This window comes from Melopsittacus undulatus, chromosome 11 (genome assembly GCF_012275295.1).
Source record: "Melopsittacus undulatus isolate bMelUnd1 chromosome 11, bMelUnd1.mat.Z, whole genome shotgun sequence".
Classification (NCBI taxonomy): domain Eukaryota; kingdom Metazoa; phylum Chordata; class Aves; order Psittaciformes; family Psittaculidae; genus Melopsittacus; species Melopsittacus undulatus.
The window spans coordinates 8799246-8816162 of NC_047537.1; the positions used below are offsets into that span (position 1 = coordinate 8799246).

General features: G+C 50.2%; 1 protein-coding gene across 5 annotated transcripts; it reads right to left on the reverse strand.

The window, feature by feature from the left end:
* Positions 1–5334: 5334 nt before the first annotated feature.
* TMEM268 (transmembrane protein 268) lies at positions 5335–16917 on the reverse strand. 5 transcript variants are annotated; one of them, XM_031045882.2, is made up of 10 exons: positions 16554–16909; positions 16051–16156; positions 14180–14504; positions 12212–12321; positions 11586–11693; positions 9790–9939; positions 8797–8907; positions 7556–7636; positions 6525–6710; positions 5335–5737 (listed from the first exon to the last, which is right to left on the reverse strand). In XM_031045882.2, the coding sequence occupies exons 3-10, from the start codon at positions 14283–14285 to the stop codon at positions 5558–5560; spliced, it is 1032 nt and encodes a 343-aa protein (XP_030901742.2). In that variant the 5' UTR covers positions 14286–14504; positions 16051–16156; positions 16554–16909; the 3' UTR covers positions 5335–5557. The 5 variants fall into 5 exon arrangements, with proteins under 5 accessions (XP_030901742.2, XP_033923358.1, XP_033923359.1 ...); XM_034067467.1 differs by lacking the exons at positions 7556–7636; positions 8797–8907 and having other exon boundaries at positions 16554–16917; XM_034067468.1 differs by lacking the exons at positions 7556–7636; positions 8797–8907; positions 16051–16156 and having other exon boundaries at positions 16554–16917.

A 16917-nucleotide genomic window follows, 5' to 3' on the forward strand; every position in this document is an offset into this window, starting at 1 on the left:
AGGAATGCTTGATTCCACAGGACTTCCCCACCATGGACGCCAAAAATAAAGCCTCTAGAAAATATGATGACAGCTTTGGCTCCAAAAAAAGCTTTTCCCTGTGTTATTTATAGTCAAATATAACTGCCATTGCAAGAGACTCAGCAGCTCCCACACAGCAAGACCCTTCCATCCCTGCCTGCCAAACCTCTGGAGGAAAGCAATATTTGGGCTTGCTCACATTTTGCTTACATCTTCACTACTCCTTTTACCAATGAGGTTCTCTGGTTTCATTCACACTAAAGGTATCTTCAGGTCTACCTGCAGAACACACTGAGCATGGATGTGGTTGCAGCAGAGATGCACTGAAACAGACTCTGATGACATGAGGTTTCTTAAGAACTTCACAAGTCAATGTTGTGTAGTTATGGGCTATATCAGAGGTTTCAATGGATAAGCTGCCTGCAGCCCACAGGTTGACAACTCATTTTTAAGAGGTGTTGAGAAGGAGAAGCAGGAACCTGAGGGGTCTCATCTTCAGAAAACCTCAAGTCTCACATCAGCATTCAGGTACCTGCCCTGATCTTCTCAATATCCCTGAGCACTGGGTGCTGTGCTTTGCAGATAACACAGCCTCAAACAGGCTCATAGAAACTGCAAAGTGCTGAGCACTTAGGACCATAAGGGACCAGTCTGCTCAGCCCAGTTTTGGGGTTTCAAACAGTAGAGAATCTGTCCCTGAACTCTTAATCTAGTTTATAGGTTCCTCATGAATAGACCTGAGCCATTCTTGGAAGGAAAGCTTGACAAAAGCAGCCTTTCCCCACTCCATCAGTAGAGACCATGTTCAAAGCTCAAGCCAACAAACCTGGATTGGAGAGTAACTAAAACCTGCCTTTCTCCAGATGGGGGGAAGGGTGATATCAGGGCAGCAGGAACGACATAGACACCAAGACCCACTTGTCAGCTTGCTCTCTAGATCAGGCACCTGGATGGGAGCTGAACACTTCTCGGCTCCAGTTGAACCAAGGCTGCTTGTGCCAAAGAGCTGCCTCCTGCAGCCCTATATAAAGCAGCAGGTTGTGCCTTAATGCCATCAGTGCTATGAGCATCTTTTCCTTCTGCAGACAAGGCACAGTGAGAAGAACTTAGTTGTCTCCCAGCAGCATCGTATCAGGATCATGCTACTGAGATGAACAGAGCTGTTATCTCCCTATGTATATTTACTCAAAAGAAAAACAGACCTGAATGTGGCTATTCTTCTTGAAAATGATCTCCTAATAGTTCTCTTTCAGTAGTTTATTTACTGCCCATCTGTGACTCCAAAGTAAAATCTGTTCAGCTGTTGATGGAACAGACTTCATAGCTATCCTCAATGATTCCTGCCATTCTGTGCCTGAATTCTCTCTCTGGGTTGGTCACATCAACAAATCATACATTCTTTGTGCTCAAATTTGGTGAAGATTCTGGGTAATGAGGCATGAGATAGGAGAGGACTCAGCTGATGTAGTAGCTGTAGTTGTTCAGTACAGTAAAACTGAATGAAGCAGAACAAATAGTTAAGACAGAGTTTTTTTTGCCATTAAAAAACAACTTGTCTGGTGTAGTGCATGGATAGTGGCAGGTGCATGGGTTAAAATCATGATGTGGTTGTGGAATCTCACACTCCAGCATTGGGAATATGAAGTGGAGGAAGGGCCCGAGAAGTATTTGCCGCAAATAGACACGGTGAGCTCCATAGAAGAGCAAGTGTAGAACTGCATGGGTGCATCACTGAGAGCAAGCAGAGATGTTCTCCTAGCCCAGGAGACCTCAGGCAGTGCAAGACCTGCAGAGGCAGTGACCACAGGACAACCCCTCCCTCTCGCCACTGACTTTTCTCTTTAGCTTAGCACCATCTAGAGGGTTCCATCTGTAAACCCAAGGCGTCAGCTCTACATTGGCAAAGGATGGCACCCATCTGAAACACTGCGTCTGGAGTCAGGGGGAGCCAAACAACTGAAAGGGAAGCCTCCAAAGAGCAGTTTACTCCTCCAGATGCCTTCGCTATCCGTTAAAGCGCAAGGCTGTGGTAGAATCCTTGCTCTTGTCTTGGTGAACTCTTGTATGAAATGGAAAGATGGGGTCCTCCAGACAGGATTGGAAGGGGATTGGGGGATGAGTTCTAGAGGGGGATGCTCAGGGTTTGGGGGTTATTTTCTTGAATTTAATTATTTCTTAACACCCACATATCTTGCGTCACATGCTCCTGCAGGCTCCAGTTGTAAATGACAATGTGATGGGGAGTCATTTGTGCTTTAGAGCAGACATGATTCTCCATGTCCATTCAAAGCTTTGTTTTTCATTCCCACCACAGGCAGTACAACAGGACACAAGCACAACTAAAGGTTTCTATGCTGCAGTTTACAGTTTTCAGCCCAGTGCGTCAGAGCTCACCCAGGTCTCTTGACATGGAACAGCAGAACAACACCAAGGGACCCCCTCTGTATCATAGACTGCTGCCTTTCAGTACCAGGAGATGCAACACCTGCTCTCCATCAACCACAGCTGACCACCCTTTTATAACCCCATAGAAAGGCCATTGAAACCAAAGTCTGATTTGCCTGAATCAGACAGTGTTGGGTTTGGAGCAGGAAGCACATTTTCCTTCTCAAAGCAGCTTTCAGAATCCAGCTAACGTCAAGAACAGTGGAATCAACAAACGTAAACCACTGCAAGGTTTTGCACAAAAACCTGCATTTTGTGAGTAAATGGCTGCAGTGACCCTGAGGACAAAAACAAGCAGTGCTCTGAAGATGGAATGGCAGAAGGACTCTGGAGAAACCAAGGCCAATGCTACTGCCTATGCTTCTATTCTATCTGCTAGGGATGTCACCATGTGTATGATGGGATATGGTACAAGAAGGTTTGAAGGTCTGGCTGGGTAGGAAGGATGTTCTCATCCCTGCAGAGCCCAGGCAGAGGCAGGAAAGGAGAAGCAATGTCCTTTTCTTCCCCTGCTCCACACAAAGTTCACGCTGCAGGGACCTTCTCCAGCTCAGCTTAGAGATCACAGCACAAGGTTTAAGCTCTGACAACTCAAACCCAGGTTCTTCATCAGCCACAAAGTACCCACAGCAGCTCCTCCAGCCAAGCCCAAGGCACATAATGGCACAGTGGGCTCAGCCCTTGGTGCTGATGCCCAAAACCAATGCTCAGAGCGTTTCTCCATTCCAAGAGCCTCCTGTTTCCCCATGTGTGTCCAAGTGCTACTGGAGCAACATGGCTATGGGAGGGAAGGAAAGAGGAAGCCAGCTGTGAAGAAATAAAACCTCTGCAGATATAAGAGAGAAGGATGGGCTGACCAGAGAGAATGGCTTTGCTGAGCTGGGCAGAAAATGGTTTGAGTGGTTACCAGCAGTAAGAAAACCTCTTGTTTGAGGCAAGAGGCCTTGAAGGGATTTCTGCATAGTAAATACTCAGCCTGTTGTGTGGCCTTGGCATGTGAAGGGGAAGAAAGGCTGATGATGGAGTGGTCTGAAACACAGCCAGGATGCCAGACACGGTAACTAACTCCTTTTTAGCCTGTTAGATCCAGAGCTCTCTATTTCCTCTGTTACTTTTGGACATAACCTGCCCTAGGTCCAGTGTAGCTCCCTGCTGATCCTCCTCTGTGACAGGGATCACACGGATCACATCACATCTCCCTGCCTACAGGGGAGATGTGCTGGTTCCCATCCCTCCCTGCCTGCGCTCCAGCGTCCACAGTCTCTCTTAGAGCCGCCTACTTGCAAAAGGACTCTAACAGGCAGAATCTGCTTTACGTTCCCTTGCTTGGTTTTGCCTTTAAATGCTGTGACTGCATCCCAGTCCCTGGCAGGGAGGATGAGTCTTTGGAAGGGAGGCCAGACTGACTCTGTGGCAGCCAGAGGGGTGGGTGAATGCCTCCTAAAGCATCCCTTCCCCAGAGCTATGCCTCACTGCGAAACTCCTCTTTATTTCAGCACCCTGCTAAGCACCAAACTTCATCACCATGCACCCAGCTGGCAATGAGGAATTGTTCTCCTTGCTGCCAACCTTCCCCAGCCTTTTCCTGGCCCATTTTAAACACACAAATCACTATGACTTTGCAGAACTCTCATGTGACACCCCCAAGAGCTTCTGCTCCTCATCCCTGCATCAGGCTGCTCCTGCATCACCCATCAGTGCTGCTCAGGTGTTAGAACTGTCAAAACGGAATAATTTTGAGCAGCAGACAAAGGAATCTCAGCTCAGGACAGATCTGTCCCATCAATATGTTCGACTGGCTCAGCTGAGTCACCCCTGCATGCTCTGGTGCAAACATGCCCAGAGCTGCACCCTGGCACAAGCACGATGCTCAAGTCATGCCCTGTGGTCTCCTACCTCTGCCAGGGCACCCACAGGGCAGATGTAGGGCTGAGCCATTCCCTTGGGCTCACATGTGTGCAAGGGAAGGAAAGGGAACTGCATGAATAAGGGGTCCTATAAAATCTCTGGAGTACTGCCTTTCCCCTAAAATAACAGGATCTGGCTCCTTAACTGGGGGGATGTGGTGAGGGGAAAATGGATGTCTCCCTTCCCCAGTGCCTTAGTCAAGTGCTTATGAAGGCAAAGCAGAACCACAGCCATTGGCCTGCAGCAGGAGACCAGACTTTCAAAGGCCCCACATGGAAAGATCATGGCAGGCACTTGTTTGTATTAGGGAGAGGAATCAGCTCCTCCTTTGAACAAAGCAATGAGCTCTTTCTCTGTAGTTAAGTGCTGGCTGTTTCATTGCATTAAATGGAGCTGCCCTGTTGGCACCAGCAGAGGTTCTGACCTCTGGCAGGATGGGCACACCAGCCCCTGAGCTGTGTTGGATGCAGGAGCTGCACCAGTATGAAGGGCAGTGGTGATGCTCCTGGGTCTCCTGCTGCTGCCTTGAGCGATGTTTGGCCTTCGGTACCAACACCTTTCTGGTACAACATCACACAAGAGGTAGATAGTCGGTGGCAGGATGGGATGCACACAATGGAGGGATGTTGTAGTAGTGCATCCCTCACTTCATCCTCTGGGCTGCCCCAGGAGCTCAGGAATTCCTGTCAGGCTTTACCCTTTGTGTAATGAGCTGGATGGTGAAGCATCCCTGACCATACCGGGAACTATGGAGGCTAAGGAGGAAGAACTGATCAAACTAAGGACTCCTGGACCCCAAGTAAGGTGGGAAGAGAGAGCTGGGACAATAAGTCGTCCCCATACAGCTTTCCCTTGATCATAACCCAAGTGGAACGGTACCATTGGTGCTGAGTTTTTAGACATTTACAGGAATTATTAACTCAAGTTGTGGCCAGGATGGAGATCAATGACTAAATTCAATCACCTTGTGACCCTGTTAATAGTGGTCCAAAATGAAGCCCTTTGAGCTCTACTGGACCATAGCAGGCACCGAGTGTCTTGTATGGTTTATTGGAGTCCTACTTCCACTTGTTCATCCAGCTGAGTCCAGGATGGGCAGTCACAGTCCTTCTCTGTGCCCCATGTCACCTTCACAATGTTGTGTATGGACTGTTGCTTTTCTGCATATCTCAGCCCCCTCTGGTCACCGTGCCATGAACCAGCTCCGGTGGGTGTTGAGCACAGAGCTCTGGATGAACTGGCACAGACAGGGCACACTGCTCTGCTCCAGGTGCCCCCCTGCCACGGCCCGGGGCAGCCGCCCGGTCACCAGGAGCCGGACGTAGCATCCACTGAAGATCACCAGGAGCTGCTGGGCCATCACCTGGAACAAGCAAGAAAGGAGTCAGAGGACAAGTAATGACACATTAAATGCCATTTGCTCCCTCATTCAAGGACTGTCCTTCTCTGAAAGAAACAGGACCGAAGCCAATGGCATATATAACTGTCCCAGATCCCCGTCTGGTCAGCAGTGCTGGCACACTGTCCCCATGGGGGTGTGACATGACCCCACCAGTGGGTGGCCAGGCAGCCAGGATGCTTGGGGACCTGCCTGCTCTGTCCCTGCCTCCCCTTGCCTTGTTTTGCCTCTGGAGCTTCAACCTGCAGGGATGTCACCTGCACCAAATTCACTTAGTAACAGTGAGTGGAAAACTGTGAAATGAATCAAAATCATCCCATTGGAAGCTTCTTGCTGAGCAGGAATGAGGCCACGGTTGCTGCTCAGCATGGCACAAGTCTTTGAAACTGCACTCATGGAGGAGACAAAGGCTGGGCACATCCAGGCCTTGTCCCCAGCACAAACAGAGGCGCTGGGTCTCTGCACAGACCCCTGCCTTCCCAACAGGGATCCCAGGCCACCAGCAAGGCAAAGCCCAATCCTCTAATTCCTTAAGGATTAAGCACTGTCTGCTCAGTATTCATTAACTACTCAGCACTGTTAGGGCTGGAGGTGGTGTGTGTGGACCTCCAGGCTTCCAGGGGCTTCTACTAGTGATAAAGGAGGTGTTCCTCATGGCCAGGGTCTGCTGGGATGGGTTTTGGAATCAAAGGTGTCTGGAGATGCAATCGGGTACCTTTGCTCCTCAGGGAGGTATATTTCTTCTCCTTACCTCTGGTGGGCCCTCAGGAACAAGGTGGAGCAGCTCATTGCATGTCACAGGCTCCTTATTTAGGTTCACCCCACTGGATAACAGAGGGGACTCCTCACGCGAAGCCTCCTCCTCCGTGCCCCGGTCAGGGGAAACCACTGCTTCCATAACCACACAGAGCTCATCCAGGCTGTGCCGCAGGGCCGGCTGGAAGAGAAACAGATTTTGGAGGCCTCCAGAGCCAGGAAGGCAGCAGTGTCTTGAGGACAGCCTCGATTTGCTCCTGCATGTTCTTAACCCCTAGGAGTTACCCCAGGCGTAAAGCACAGCACTGCCCAAGAGCCATGGCCAGCGCTTGGAGCTGAGCACCTTCATCCCACATCCCTGCTGCCATCAGGTGCCTCTTCAGTGACTTCTCCCAGCACAATGGTCACAGCCTGGCATGGAAAAACCTGTCTTTAAAACAGTCTTTAAAAGCCTGATGAGTTATATCAGCCAATATGTGACGTGTGATCGCCCACCTGCAACCTGCATCTGCAGCCATCCACAGTGAGGGATAAGCAACCTTGAGATTCTCAGACTGTTGTGCCCCCTTCACCTCTCATCCCACAACCCTCCAGTGCAGGAGAACATGGTGTTTGTGTATTTATACAACCAAATGGAGGAAACATTTCCTGAAGGCCAAGAGAATATCAGTTTCATACAGTAAACCCAGCATGCACTTACTCCTCAGGCTATCTCATTCATTTCAGGACAGCTCAAGGCATTGCTTATTTCAATTGTGACACATGCTTTCCAGATTTGCCCTTGATTCTTGATGCCCTTCCTTCATTAAAGTCATACAGTTCATTAGCCAGACACACACAGCACCTAAACAAATCCCTGCTGAACTGAGCACCAACAGATGCAGCTGATCCAGCTCCCAGCTCACAGCAGGGGATGCCCAGAAGGACACCCAGACACTTGATTGGCTTTGCCCAGCTCCATCCCACCCAAGCTGGGGCATCAGAGTGTCTTGCACAGGTCACCACGAGAGCTCGAGCATCATTTACCTCCCGAGTCCTCTGCAGGTCCCTGATGTGGGCTGATAAGGACTGGAGGCAGCGCTCCGGGCTGAAGTGCACAAACCATAGCTGGGATGGGTTGTTTAAGGAAGGAGTCTTTCCATGCTTCCCCCCCTTGCGGATCATGGTATGGATAGAACCGAGGCAGCTGGGGATAGCCAGGATACACTCAGGAGCCACATAATATCACTGGGCCCATTTTAAGCCAAGCTTAAAGTGGAAGGGCAGAGGGGTGGCAGAGAAGGGGGAGCATTGCCCCACATGGCAGCCAGTCCTCACACACCTTCTGCAGCCTGGTGCTGACATTGGGATAAACCAGGGCATTGCCCATCACTCATCTCAGAGGTCTTGCATCTAAATATAGGGTCATGTTCACTTAGCTCCCCTAACCCCCTTCCTGATTTCTTTCCTTTTGTTCTAGGGATTAATTGCATTTATTTTTTTCAAAAATCAACTGAATTTTTGGGTTGTTTTCTGCTTTCAGGCAGTTCTGGGACTGGTAGGTGAAGGCTCATTGGATTAGTTCTCACTGCAGCTTACAACTATGGTGGTCTATAAAACCCATTAAATTCAGGTTCTTTTAGTGTTTCCTCCCCATTCTGCACAAGTTCACTCCTGCCGGCCCTCCTGCAGCATTCCCTGTCCCCATTTCTGACCCTGTGTTTCAGCCTTGGTCCCCCCTCCATTCATGCCTCTCTAAATACATGGGGTGGTGTGAAGTCCACCAGAAAATCTGGGAGAGCATCTCTCACCTTCCCCTACCACTTCCATGCTCTCTTGAAACTCTCTTATTTCCCCTAAATCTTTGCCTAGTGCAGAAAAGGTATCTCTGAAAAGCACCAAATGAGCCCAGGGATGGAGACTTCTGTTTGCTCGGTGTTGGTTTCTTGTTGTTGGGGTTTTTTTGCCACAGGCACATTGCTGTCACTCAGCTCATCTTAAGAATCATCACTGTCATGTGGGTACAATACTCTTTCAGGAATAATTGTCTTGCCTAAAGGACTAATCCCACTTCAATCTTTTAGTCGTATTATTTTCAATTACCTCTGGGCATAGCTTAATCCCCATTTATAGAACAAACACACCCCAATCGCTCATGCCAACCAATGGGAGAACAAATCCTAGACATGCCACCCCCTAGAAACCCTCATGGATCATAATGTCAACAAATAGCTCCATATCGTCAGCTCCCCAGCAGGGACACAAACAATTCCCTACAGAAAGGATACTCGTAGGATGCTGTGTGGCCCATCCAGGACATCTGTAATGCCCAGAATTAAACTGTGTTTGATAAAGATTTCATTGACAGCAGCCAGCCTCACGTCTGTGTTCACATTTATCTGTTAAAGAATGCCAGAGAAGTTAACATGCTCTGCAGCAGAAGTTGGGCTGGTGGTTTTGACCTCCAGAACCATGTCCTCTCTTCCATCCCACAGCATTGCCCACATAAAGGACTCCTGTCCTGCACCTCTGTGCACTCACATGTTTGCCAGGTTTCCCCTTAGAGGAATCATTGCAGGGCTGTCATTAGAGGCTTGTTCCAAAACCTATTCAGATCACTGCAGAGATCCCTCTGGATTTTGGATCAAGCCTTCCCAGTATTATCCTTCAGCTCACTCCTTAGAAATCTCCATACCCCTGTGATTCCTATAAACACAAGTTGACACCGACCAAGCAGCAGATGCTGCAGGCTGCTTGCCTCTCATGCTAACAGCATCTCCTCTTTTCCTTCTGCTGCCCAATCTACCTTGGCTTAATGACCTTATGGCAATTCCTATGGGTTAGGAGCTTCCTTTTTGTTCTGGACAGGTGTGGTAAGGCCTGGACCATGACACCATGGCTCCAGCAGCACAAGTGAATGAAGTTCTTAATGGTAACAGGAAGCCCAGAGCAACCACGAGAAGCAGAGCAGGAGCCAGCTCTGCTGGTGAGCTCCTATGGCTTCCCACCAGCCGTGGGAGGATGAACCATGTCCTGCAAGGCCTGCTCTATCTCCAAGAAGTGATTTAGGCCATCCTGCCCAGCTCCCACACCTACATTTAGGTATTACAACACCCACCATGGCTGCATAACCTGATCTCCGAGTCTGCTGTAAACTTGTTCCTTCCTTCCCCAGATAACTATGTTCTTAAGTACGGTATCTAGATGACAACCCATGTCCCAGCACTTTGGTGGGAGGAAGTCCTGCTCCCTGTGCCTGCAGACAAGCAGCATCCTCTTACCTTCCTCTGGCGATGGTCAATAACCAGTATCACGATGACAGTGACTGCTACAGCAGCCAGGGTCACCAGCACGCTGGCCTCCCAGTAGCGTCCAAAGGAGCACAGCTGGACTGTGGTGTAAATGTTGGTCCAGAGAGACATGTAGAAAACCTGGGAAAATCCAGAGAAACAAACACAGACCGTGAGAGTGAGAAAAGTCACAGGATCACAGCCTGGTTTGTGTTGGAAGGGACCTTAAAGCTCCTCCAGCTCCAACCCCTGCCATGGGCAGGGACCCCTTCCACTGGAGCAGCTGCTCCAAGCCCCTGTGTCCAACCTGGCTTTGAACACTGCCAGGGATGGGGCAGCCACAGCTTCTCTGGGCACCCTGTGCCAGTGCCTCAGCACCCTCACAGGGAAGAGCTTCTGCCTAAGAGCTCATCTCAGTCTCCCCTGTCTTGGGCAGGTTCAAGCCATTCCCCTTGGCCTGTCCCTACAGGCCCTTGTCCCAAGCCCCTCTCCAGCTTTCCTGCAGCCCCTTTAGGCACTGGAGCTGCTCTCAGGTCTCCCCTTCAGGAGCCTTCTCTTGTCCAGGCTGCCCCAGCCCAGCTCTCTCAGCTTGGCTCCAGAGCAGAGCTGCTCCAGCCCTCGCAGCAGCTCCGTGGCCTCCTCTAAGGTTCTCTTCCCTGCTCATGGGAAGAAGAAAAATCTACCAGGCCTCTCTCATAGGGCAATAACTTGCCATAAATTTTCACATGAGATTTTCAGAGGGTGAAAAGGACAGAGGGTTTTTTTTCCATCAATAAATGGAGAAAAGAAAGGACTAGAAGGACTCTGAGCCCTAGTTTATTATAAAGAATTACCAGTCATCACAGAGAGAATTGTTAAGGATGATTCATACCTAGGAAGGATTTCAACCAAGTTCTTCCATTTAGATAAGAAACGCACTCACCAAGGCATATTGATAATACTTCTAACAGTCCCTTCATTTAGAAAGCTCCTGTGTCAAAACACTCTAGGAGGTGCAGACACTGCTCGATCAAAGTAAATGGTGATGCTGACACTGCGGTCAAGGACTATGTTAAGGACTGACAAACCTGGCCTTTGCACAGATACAGGCAGAATTGAATTCATTTGTCCTTTACTTCAGATAATATATATTTGGGCAGGAGATTGCCTAGAAGCAAATATGACATACACAGCACAGCATGTCCCAGCATCACCGTGTTACAGCATCATCTTGCACTAATGTAGTGTATTTACACTAAATGGGTAATAAACCCATCAAAACACTGAGCACCAGTTCCTACAAGATTAGGGAAAGGAGGAGAAGACACGTATAATGGCTATCCCAAAAAATAAATGCAGCTAAACAAGGGAGTCAGACTTCATCACATTCTCAGCACACTGCAAAGTATCATCTCTCCAATAGATGCTAATGGTTGTGGTCTCTGGAAGAGCTTTTCTCACCCGGAGAAGAACACTAGACAAACCCCTCAGCAATCAAAAGGTTGACTGGTCCTTTGGTCTGAATTAGCCTCAGGACCAGAACCTCTACAGATGTTTAAAATCAAGTTAAAAAAGAGTCTGTTGTAGGTACAATTACCTCAATACAGGCTAGTTATTCAGCCATGCTTCGGTGGGAAGCAAGGGGCTGGAGATGGTGCCTTAACCTCCATCCACAGAAGATCTGTGCACCAAGGTTTCGCAAGGAGTCCTCTACTATGTGTGAAAGCCAGCTCCATGTAAGCCTCTCTCCTTCCTCGGGCACAAGAACCCCAGCTGCAGGTCTTGAGACATCCCAGCCTTGTACTTACCACAGCAATAGCTATCTGGAATGCCCTGGAGTTGTAGAACATGTACCGTCTCACTTCAGGCTTCAGAACAGCATCCTGGATCAACCTCCTCCACTGCTCCCCTGCCACCTGCTCATGGAGCAAACAGAAAACTGGAGCCACCCCGTAGGTTTGGGCTCCAAATCCCATCACATCCTAGCCTGGGCAGTCATTATGGGCCAGGCTTCACTGCAGCTCAAACTGTGTCCCAGAGAACACCTCCAGCCTCATCCATACAACTAGCACAGACCAAAACCTTGTGTTCTTGCCTCATTTGCAGTATTATCTCCCTGGAAGCGCAGGGAAGGTCACAAGAGAAACCAGCTTTTCAGGACAAAGGACAGATTGTCCCAGGGATGCTCCAACCCATCAGAGTGACTTTCAAGCAGCTCTCTGTGTTGAATAGGTTTCTTCATGGTAGTTCAAGCCAAGATTACAGCTGATAGCAGCCCATGGGGAATAGACTGAAGTGGAACTGAAACAAGTGACTGTCAGAACAAGAACTAAAGCAGAGCTGTCAGTGATGTGGGTGCAGATGCAAATGATGCTGATCCCACTTGTGTTCATTCCTGCAGGGTCCCCGGGGGGATAACACATGAGGAGCTTACCTGAACCCCAAGGGACTGGAGTTTCTCTGCACAAAGCTCCATATCAAAGGAGGTGGCTGAGCAGTTGTTGTCCATGCTGAGCACCATGAGCACCTGCCCATTGAGGGGTTCTGCAAGAGCCCAAAGGAGGCATGAGCATAGCTCTGACATGGGTTTTGTTCCCAGCACAAGGCAAAGGGAAGGCTGAGGCACGCAGACCACCCCGACATGTTTTAAACAGAACAAGAATCCCCCTTGGACATTTCTAAGGACATCACAAGGAGCTTTGGAAGCAGCCTCATGTCTCCTTTAAGGAAACAACCTACAGAAATGGGGGACACGTCAAACACATTCCAGGAGCAAGGAGCTAACACAACACTGATCATCAGCAGGATAACACCTTGCCTTGCTGATCCCGAACTGAAAGCACGATGGACACAAGCTGCTGGGTGTTCTGAGCTCCCTACCTCTTAGAGAAGTCCCCCATTGCCCACCCACCCCATCCATCACAAGCCTGAGCAAAGCCTGAGCAATCAAAGTGCTTCTCAACCATCACATTGGCAGGGATGAGCTCCTCCAACACCCAGCTCCCTGCCCCAACAGTGCTCCTGGGCAGCCTGGCTCTGCTCAAGGCTCTCAGCTCTGGTCTCAGCTAGGGCTGGGATCAGGGATGTGCTCTAGGGAGCCAGGGTGCAGTCAGGAGCCTGGGAAGATGAGGACAACCCGTCCTAGATGTGAAGAGCAGGTTGCTGGGAGCTGAGGGAGAGCCACATCAGAGCAGCACGGGAGAGCTGTGATCTCCGGGCATCCCATCTGGCACCCAGAGCTTACACAAGCTGTGCTGCACCAAGAGGAAGGGACGAGGGCTAAGGAAGTGCTTGTTCAGCGGAGCTCCTGTTTCACTGACGTTTCACCCAGCTTCCCTTCCCCTCTGCAGATCCGGGGTCAGATCCGTGATGTGTCCCCTGGGGCTGTTCCTGCTGCTCTCCCTGATGCTGCATTGCCTGAATCTCGGTGTGTGCTCCCCTTTCCTTTCTCTCCCACTTACGTCCTTCATTCTTATCCTTTCTTCACTGCTCAGGAACAGGAGATGCCAGGTGAAACAAGGCAATTACATTACAACAGGGGTGTGACTGCATCGAGCCGAGATGAGAAGGGCAGATGCATCTGACACCTCCAGGATAACAAGGTCCTGTGTGTCTGCTGAGGTTTATTTCATGCGAGCACTGGAGGCAGGGAGTATAAAGCAAGAATAAAAGCACACAGCCTCAGCCTTGGGCTTAACTGTCCTGTCCTCCTTTGGTCAGGATGCTCAGCACAAAGTCTAGCAAGTTGGGTGCCAAACTGAGATACCCCAGTTCTGAAGAGGGGTTCAGCTCTTTGGGCTCACCTGGAGTGACACAAGCTGCTTCACCCCGGCAAAACCTGAGCTCTAAGGAGGTGCTATGCACTCAACAAGCAGAAAGGCTGCCCTGGATGGTGCATGGAGGTGTCTGTGAGAACAGGCATTCACAGAGCTGCCTCCTGCCTCTGCACAGCACCTCAGGCGGCTTTGGAAGCACCACTGCAGGGAAAGAGAAAATTGCTACAGGCACTTGGAAAGTGCAAGTGATGTTTCCCAAAGGTTTCTAGAGAAGAGGACTTCCAGGATCCTGGGTTTCTATAGGTGCATGACTGTAGTGACAGGACAAGGGGTCACGGGTTGAAACTTGAACAGCAGAGGTTTAGATTGGATATAAGGAAGAAATTCTTTACTGTTAGGGTGCTGAGGCACTGGAATGGGTTGCCCAGGGAGGCTGTGAATGCTCCATCCCTGGCAGTGTTCAAGGCCAGGTTGGATGAAGCCTTGGGTGATATGGTTTAGTGTGAGGTGTCCCTGCCCATGGCAGGGGGGTTGGAACCGGATGATCTTAAGGTTCTTTCCTACCCTAACTATTCTATGATTCTATGCATGTCCATTCATTCCTACATATCGAGTTCCTCACTTACCTTTCACCCACTGCAGGGATCCTTCCTTTAAATCACTCTTGCAGTAGAGGATGGAGGGCAGTGACCCGTTTCTCTCAGTTCCACCAGTTTGGCTTGTATGGGCCATGCTGAAGGTGTCTCTGCTGCGGGGACCGTGCTGTATTGTCACAAATCCAGCACTTCGTGTGTCTGCCTTATCTTCCACAGCTAGGAAACACAGCGTCAGCCCCAGGGCGGGTGGCTTGTTCTGCTGCTTGGGGAGCAGATTGTGAAATCCTCATTCACACTCCCACTGACGGCTTCCTTGAGATCCTGCTTTCCATGGGCAAGAAGGCATCTTCCAGCCCTGGAAAAGGGAAAATGAATATCCCAGACCTTGCAGAGACAGCAGGGAAAGGGTAACAGCACACACCGCTTGGGTGTACTCTGCTCTTTGGACACCGCTCCCACTGGATGTTATCACCAGCCATGAGTGCAGTATGCACAGCCTCACCTTTTGCTGTAATTACCTTTATGTTTTGTTAATGGGTAGAAAAGTTATCCTTAAACGTGGCTTAAGTTATCCCAACATCCTTAAATATTCCTATTTTGTGAACAGTTAGTCAAGGAACAGGCAGGATTTCTCCTTGTGAATCACAGAATCTCAGACTGGTTTGTGTTGGAAGGCACCTTAAAGGTGATCCAGTTCTGATCCAGTTCCAATCCAGTCCCATGAGCAGGGACACTTTTCACTAGACCAGGTTGCTCCAAGCCCCATCCAGCCTGGCCTTGACCACTGCCAGGGATGGGGCATAATGATGAAGCCAAGAGGCTGTTTGCTCTTGCTTTCATCAGGCACTTTCAGAAGCAGAGCCAGTGTAAATGCCCCATGCACCCACACTGGAGGATGATTCCCCACCGCACACAGGACACAGTGCAGACAAGGAAGACAAACACCCAGTGAAGGCAGAGGGAAGCAGGAGCTCTCACCCAGCAGCAGCAAAGCCCTTGAAGGTCTCTGCTTTCCTTTCCCTTCTCCTCTCCACCACGGGCAGTGCCAGGAGCTGATGGGCTGGTGCAGCAGGCACGGTGCCCATGGGCTTTCCAGGCAAACACTGCTGACGCAGCCTCAAACCTCCTTTAACAACCACCTGTGGGTGGTTATTAAGGCAAATGCTTGGAGGACTCTGAGGTTTATTCTTCAATTACCCAATTCCCATGGCTCTCCAAAACTACCATTTACTTTTCAGCCTCCGCTCACCCTTACTTTAGCACCAGGAGCCTGTTGCTGTCTCTTGGTGTAAAGGTCCCTCGCAATGCTCTTGCGCTCTCCATCCAAAGAGGATTGCTTTGGTTTTGGCTGCTGCTTGTCTTGGTTGGCTTAAATCAGGATAGGCATTGGTTGAAGGACTGTCAGAAGGGAAATCGAGGCAAGGGAACCATGGAATGGTTTGGGTTGGAAGGGACCTTAAAGCTCACCCAGTTCCAAGCCCTTGCCATGGGCAGGGACACCTTCCACTAAAGCAGGTTGACAACACCAAAGGTCCCTCTGATGGTAGAAAAGCCCTGCAGAGGGCTGCAAACACATTTAAAGGAATCAACCATGGTGCACATCACACAAGGGGTGTGAGGAGTGAGTGAGTGAGTGAGTGAGTGCACAGGGGATGGGCACAGCTCCCACTCTTCACCGTAGAGGTGAGATTTCCCTTGCAGAGCACAGGCAGGAACGTTACAGAGCATCAAAAGGGGGATTCAGTGAATTTTCCCACTCCTTTCCCCTTTTTGCCTTCAATCCCCTCAGGTTAGCTTCAATCGGAAGGGAAAGCACAAAACAGGGCAGAAATCCCCATACAAAACAGCAAAGCAGGGAGTGAAAAAACAAGGGAGACAAAGGGAAAACTAATTAAACCTACCACCTCGTGCTGCTGCTGCAGGAATGGAGGAGCTCTGGCTTCGATGTTGGAACCTTTGAGTCTCTGAAGATAGTCCCAGGAAACAAGAGCAGGATCAGGGCTCAGCCTGAAGGATGCAGCAGGGACAGGGCTCAGCCCTCCCCAGCCCACAGGAGGGGAGCAGCCTTCCCCAGCCAGGACAAGCTCATCAGGAAAAGCAGCTTTGCTTTTACCTCTTCATGCAGCACAGACCTTGGTTGGCCCTTTTACTGCAGAGCAGCCGCCCGTGTGTGGAAATGGGTCTGCCCCAGAGCCTCCCCTGTGCTAACGCGAGGGGCATCCTCTTATCTGCGCTCTATTTCTACACCTCTTGTTATCCTTTATGTAATGCCAACATCTCTGGTGACTTTGCCTCCTTCAGGCCATGGATCTTTATAGGACCCCCTCCAAGCCCCAGCTAAACAGCAGATAAGCATTCAGCAAGTCCTCCTGCTCCCTTTGCAGAGCAACTGATGAAGGCTTACCTGATCCAGCTCAGCTCCTGCTGCTGGGGAGCAAGCTCAGCTCCCTCCTCCTCACTGTCCTTTATCTGCTGCCATCCCCTCTGCCCCATGCGAGGTCTCCAGCCCCACAGCCCCAGCCTGTGCTCTGGGTCACTCTCCTCTCTGCATCTCCTGGGCACTATGGGCTAAAAAGGCAGGGCTCAGCCAAGGCAAGGAGCCTGCACCTCCGCACTGCCTCTTATGAGCTGCAAGCACCAACTTGCAGCGTCTCCCTCGTGCATGTGACTTCTGCCCTGGGCTGGTTTCACAAGTGTGGTTTAACGCTTTAAAGTGCTTCCCCACCAAAGCCATGGCCATGGGAGCAGATCCGGCCATAGGAGTTATC

Coding starts and splice junctions, on each gene's coding strand:
- TMEM268 (XM_031045882.2), bottom strand. CDS start 14,285: ATGGCCCATACAAGCCAAACTGGTGGAACTGAGAGAAACGGGTCACTG. Junction 7,637..8,796: donor GGCCACACAGCATCCTACGA/GTATCCTTTCTG, acceptor AACCCATCCCAG/CTATGGTTTGTGCACTTCAG. Junction 5,738..6,524: donor TTCCTGAGGGCCCACCAGAG/GTAAGGAGAAGA, acceptor TGCTTGTTCCAG/GTGATGGCCCAGCAGCTCCT.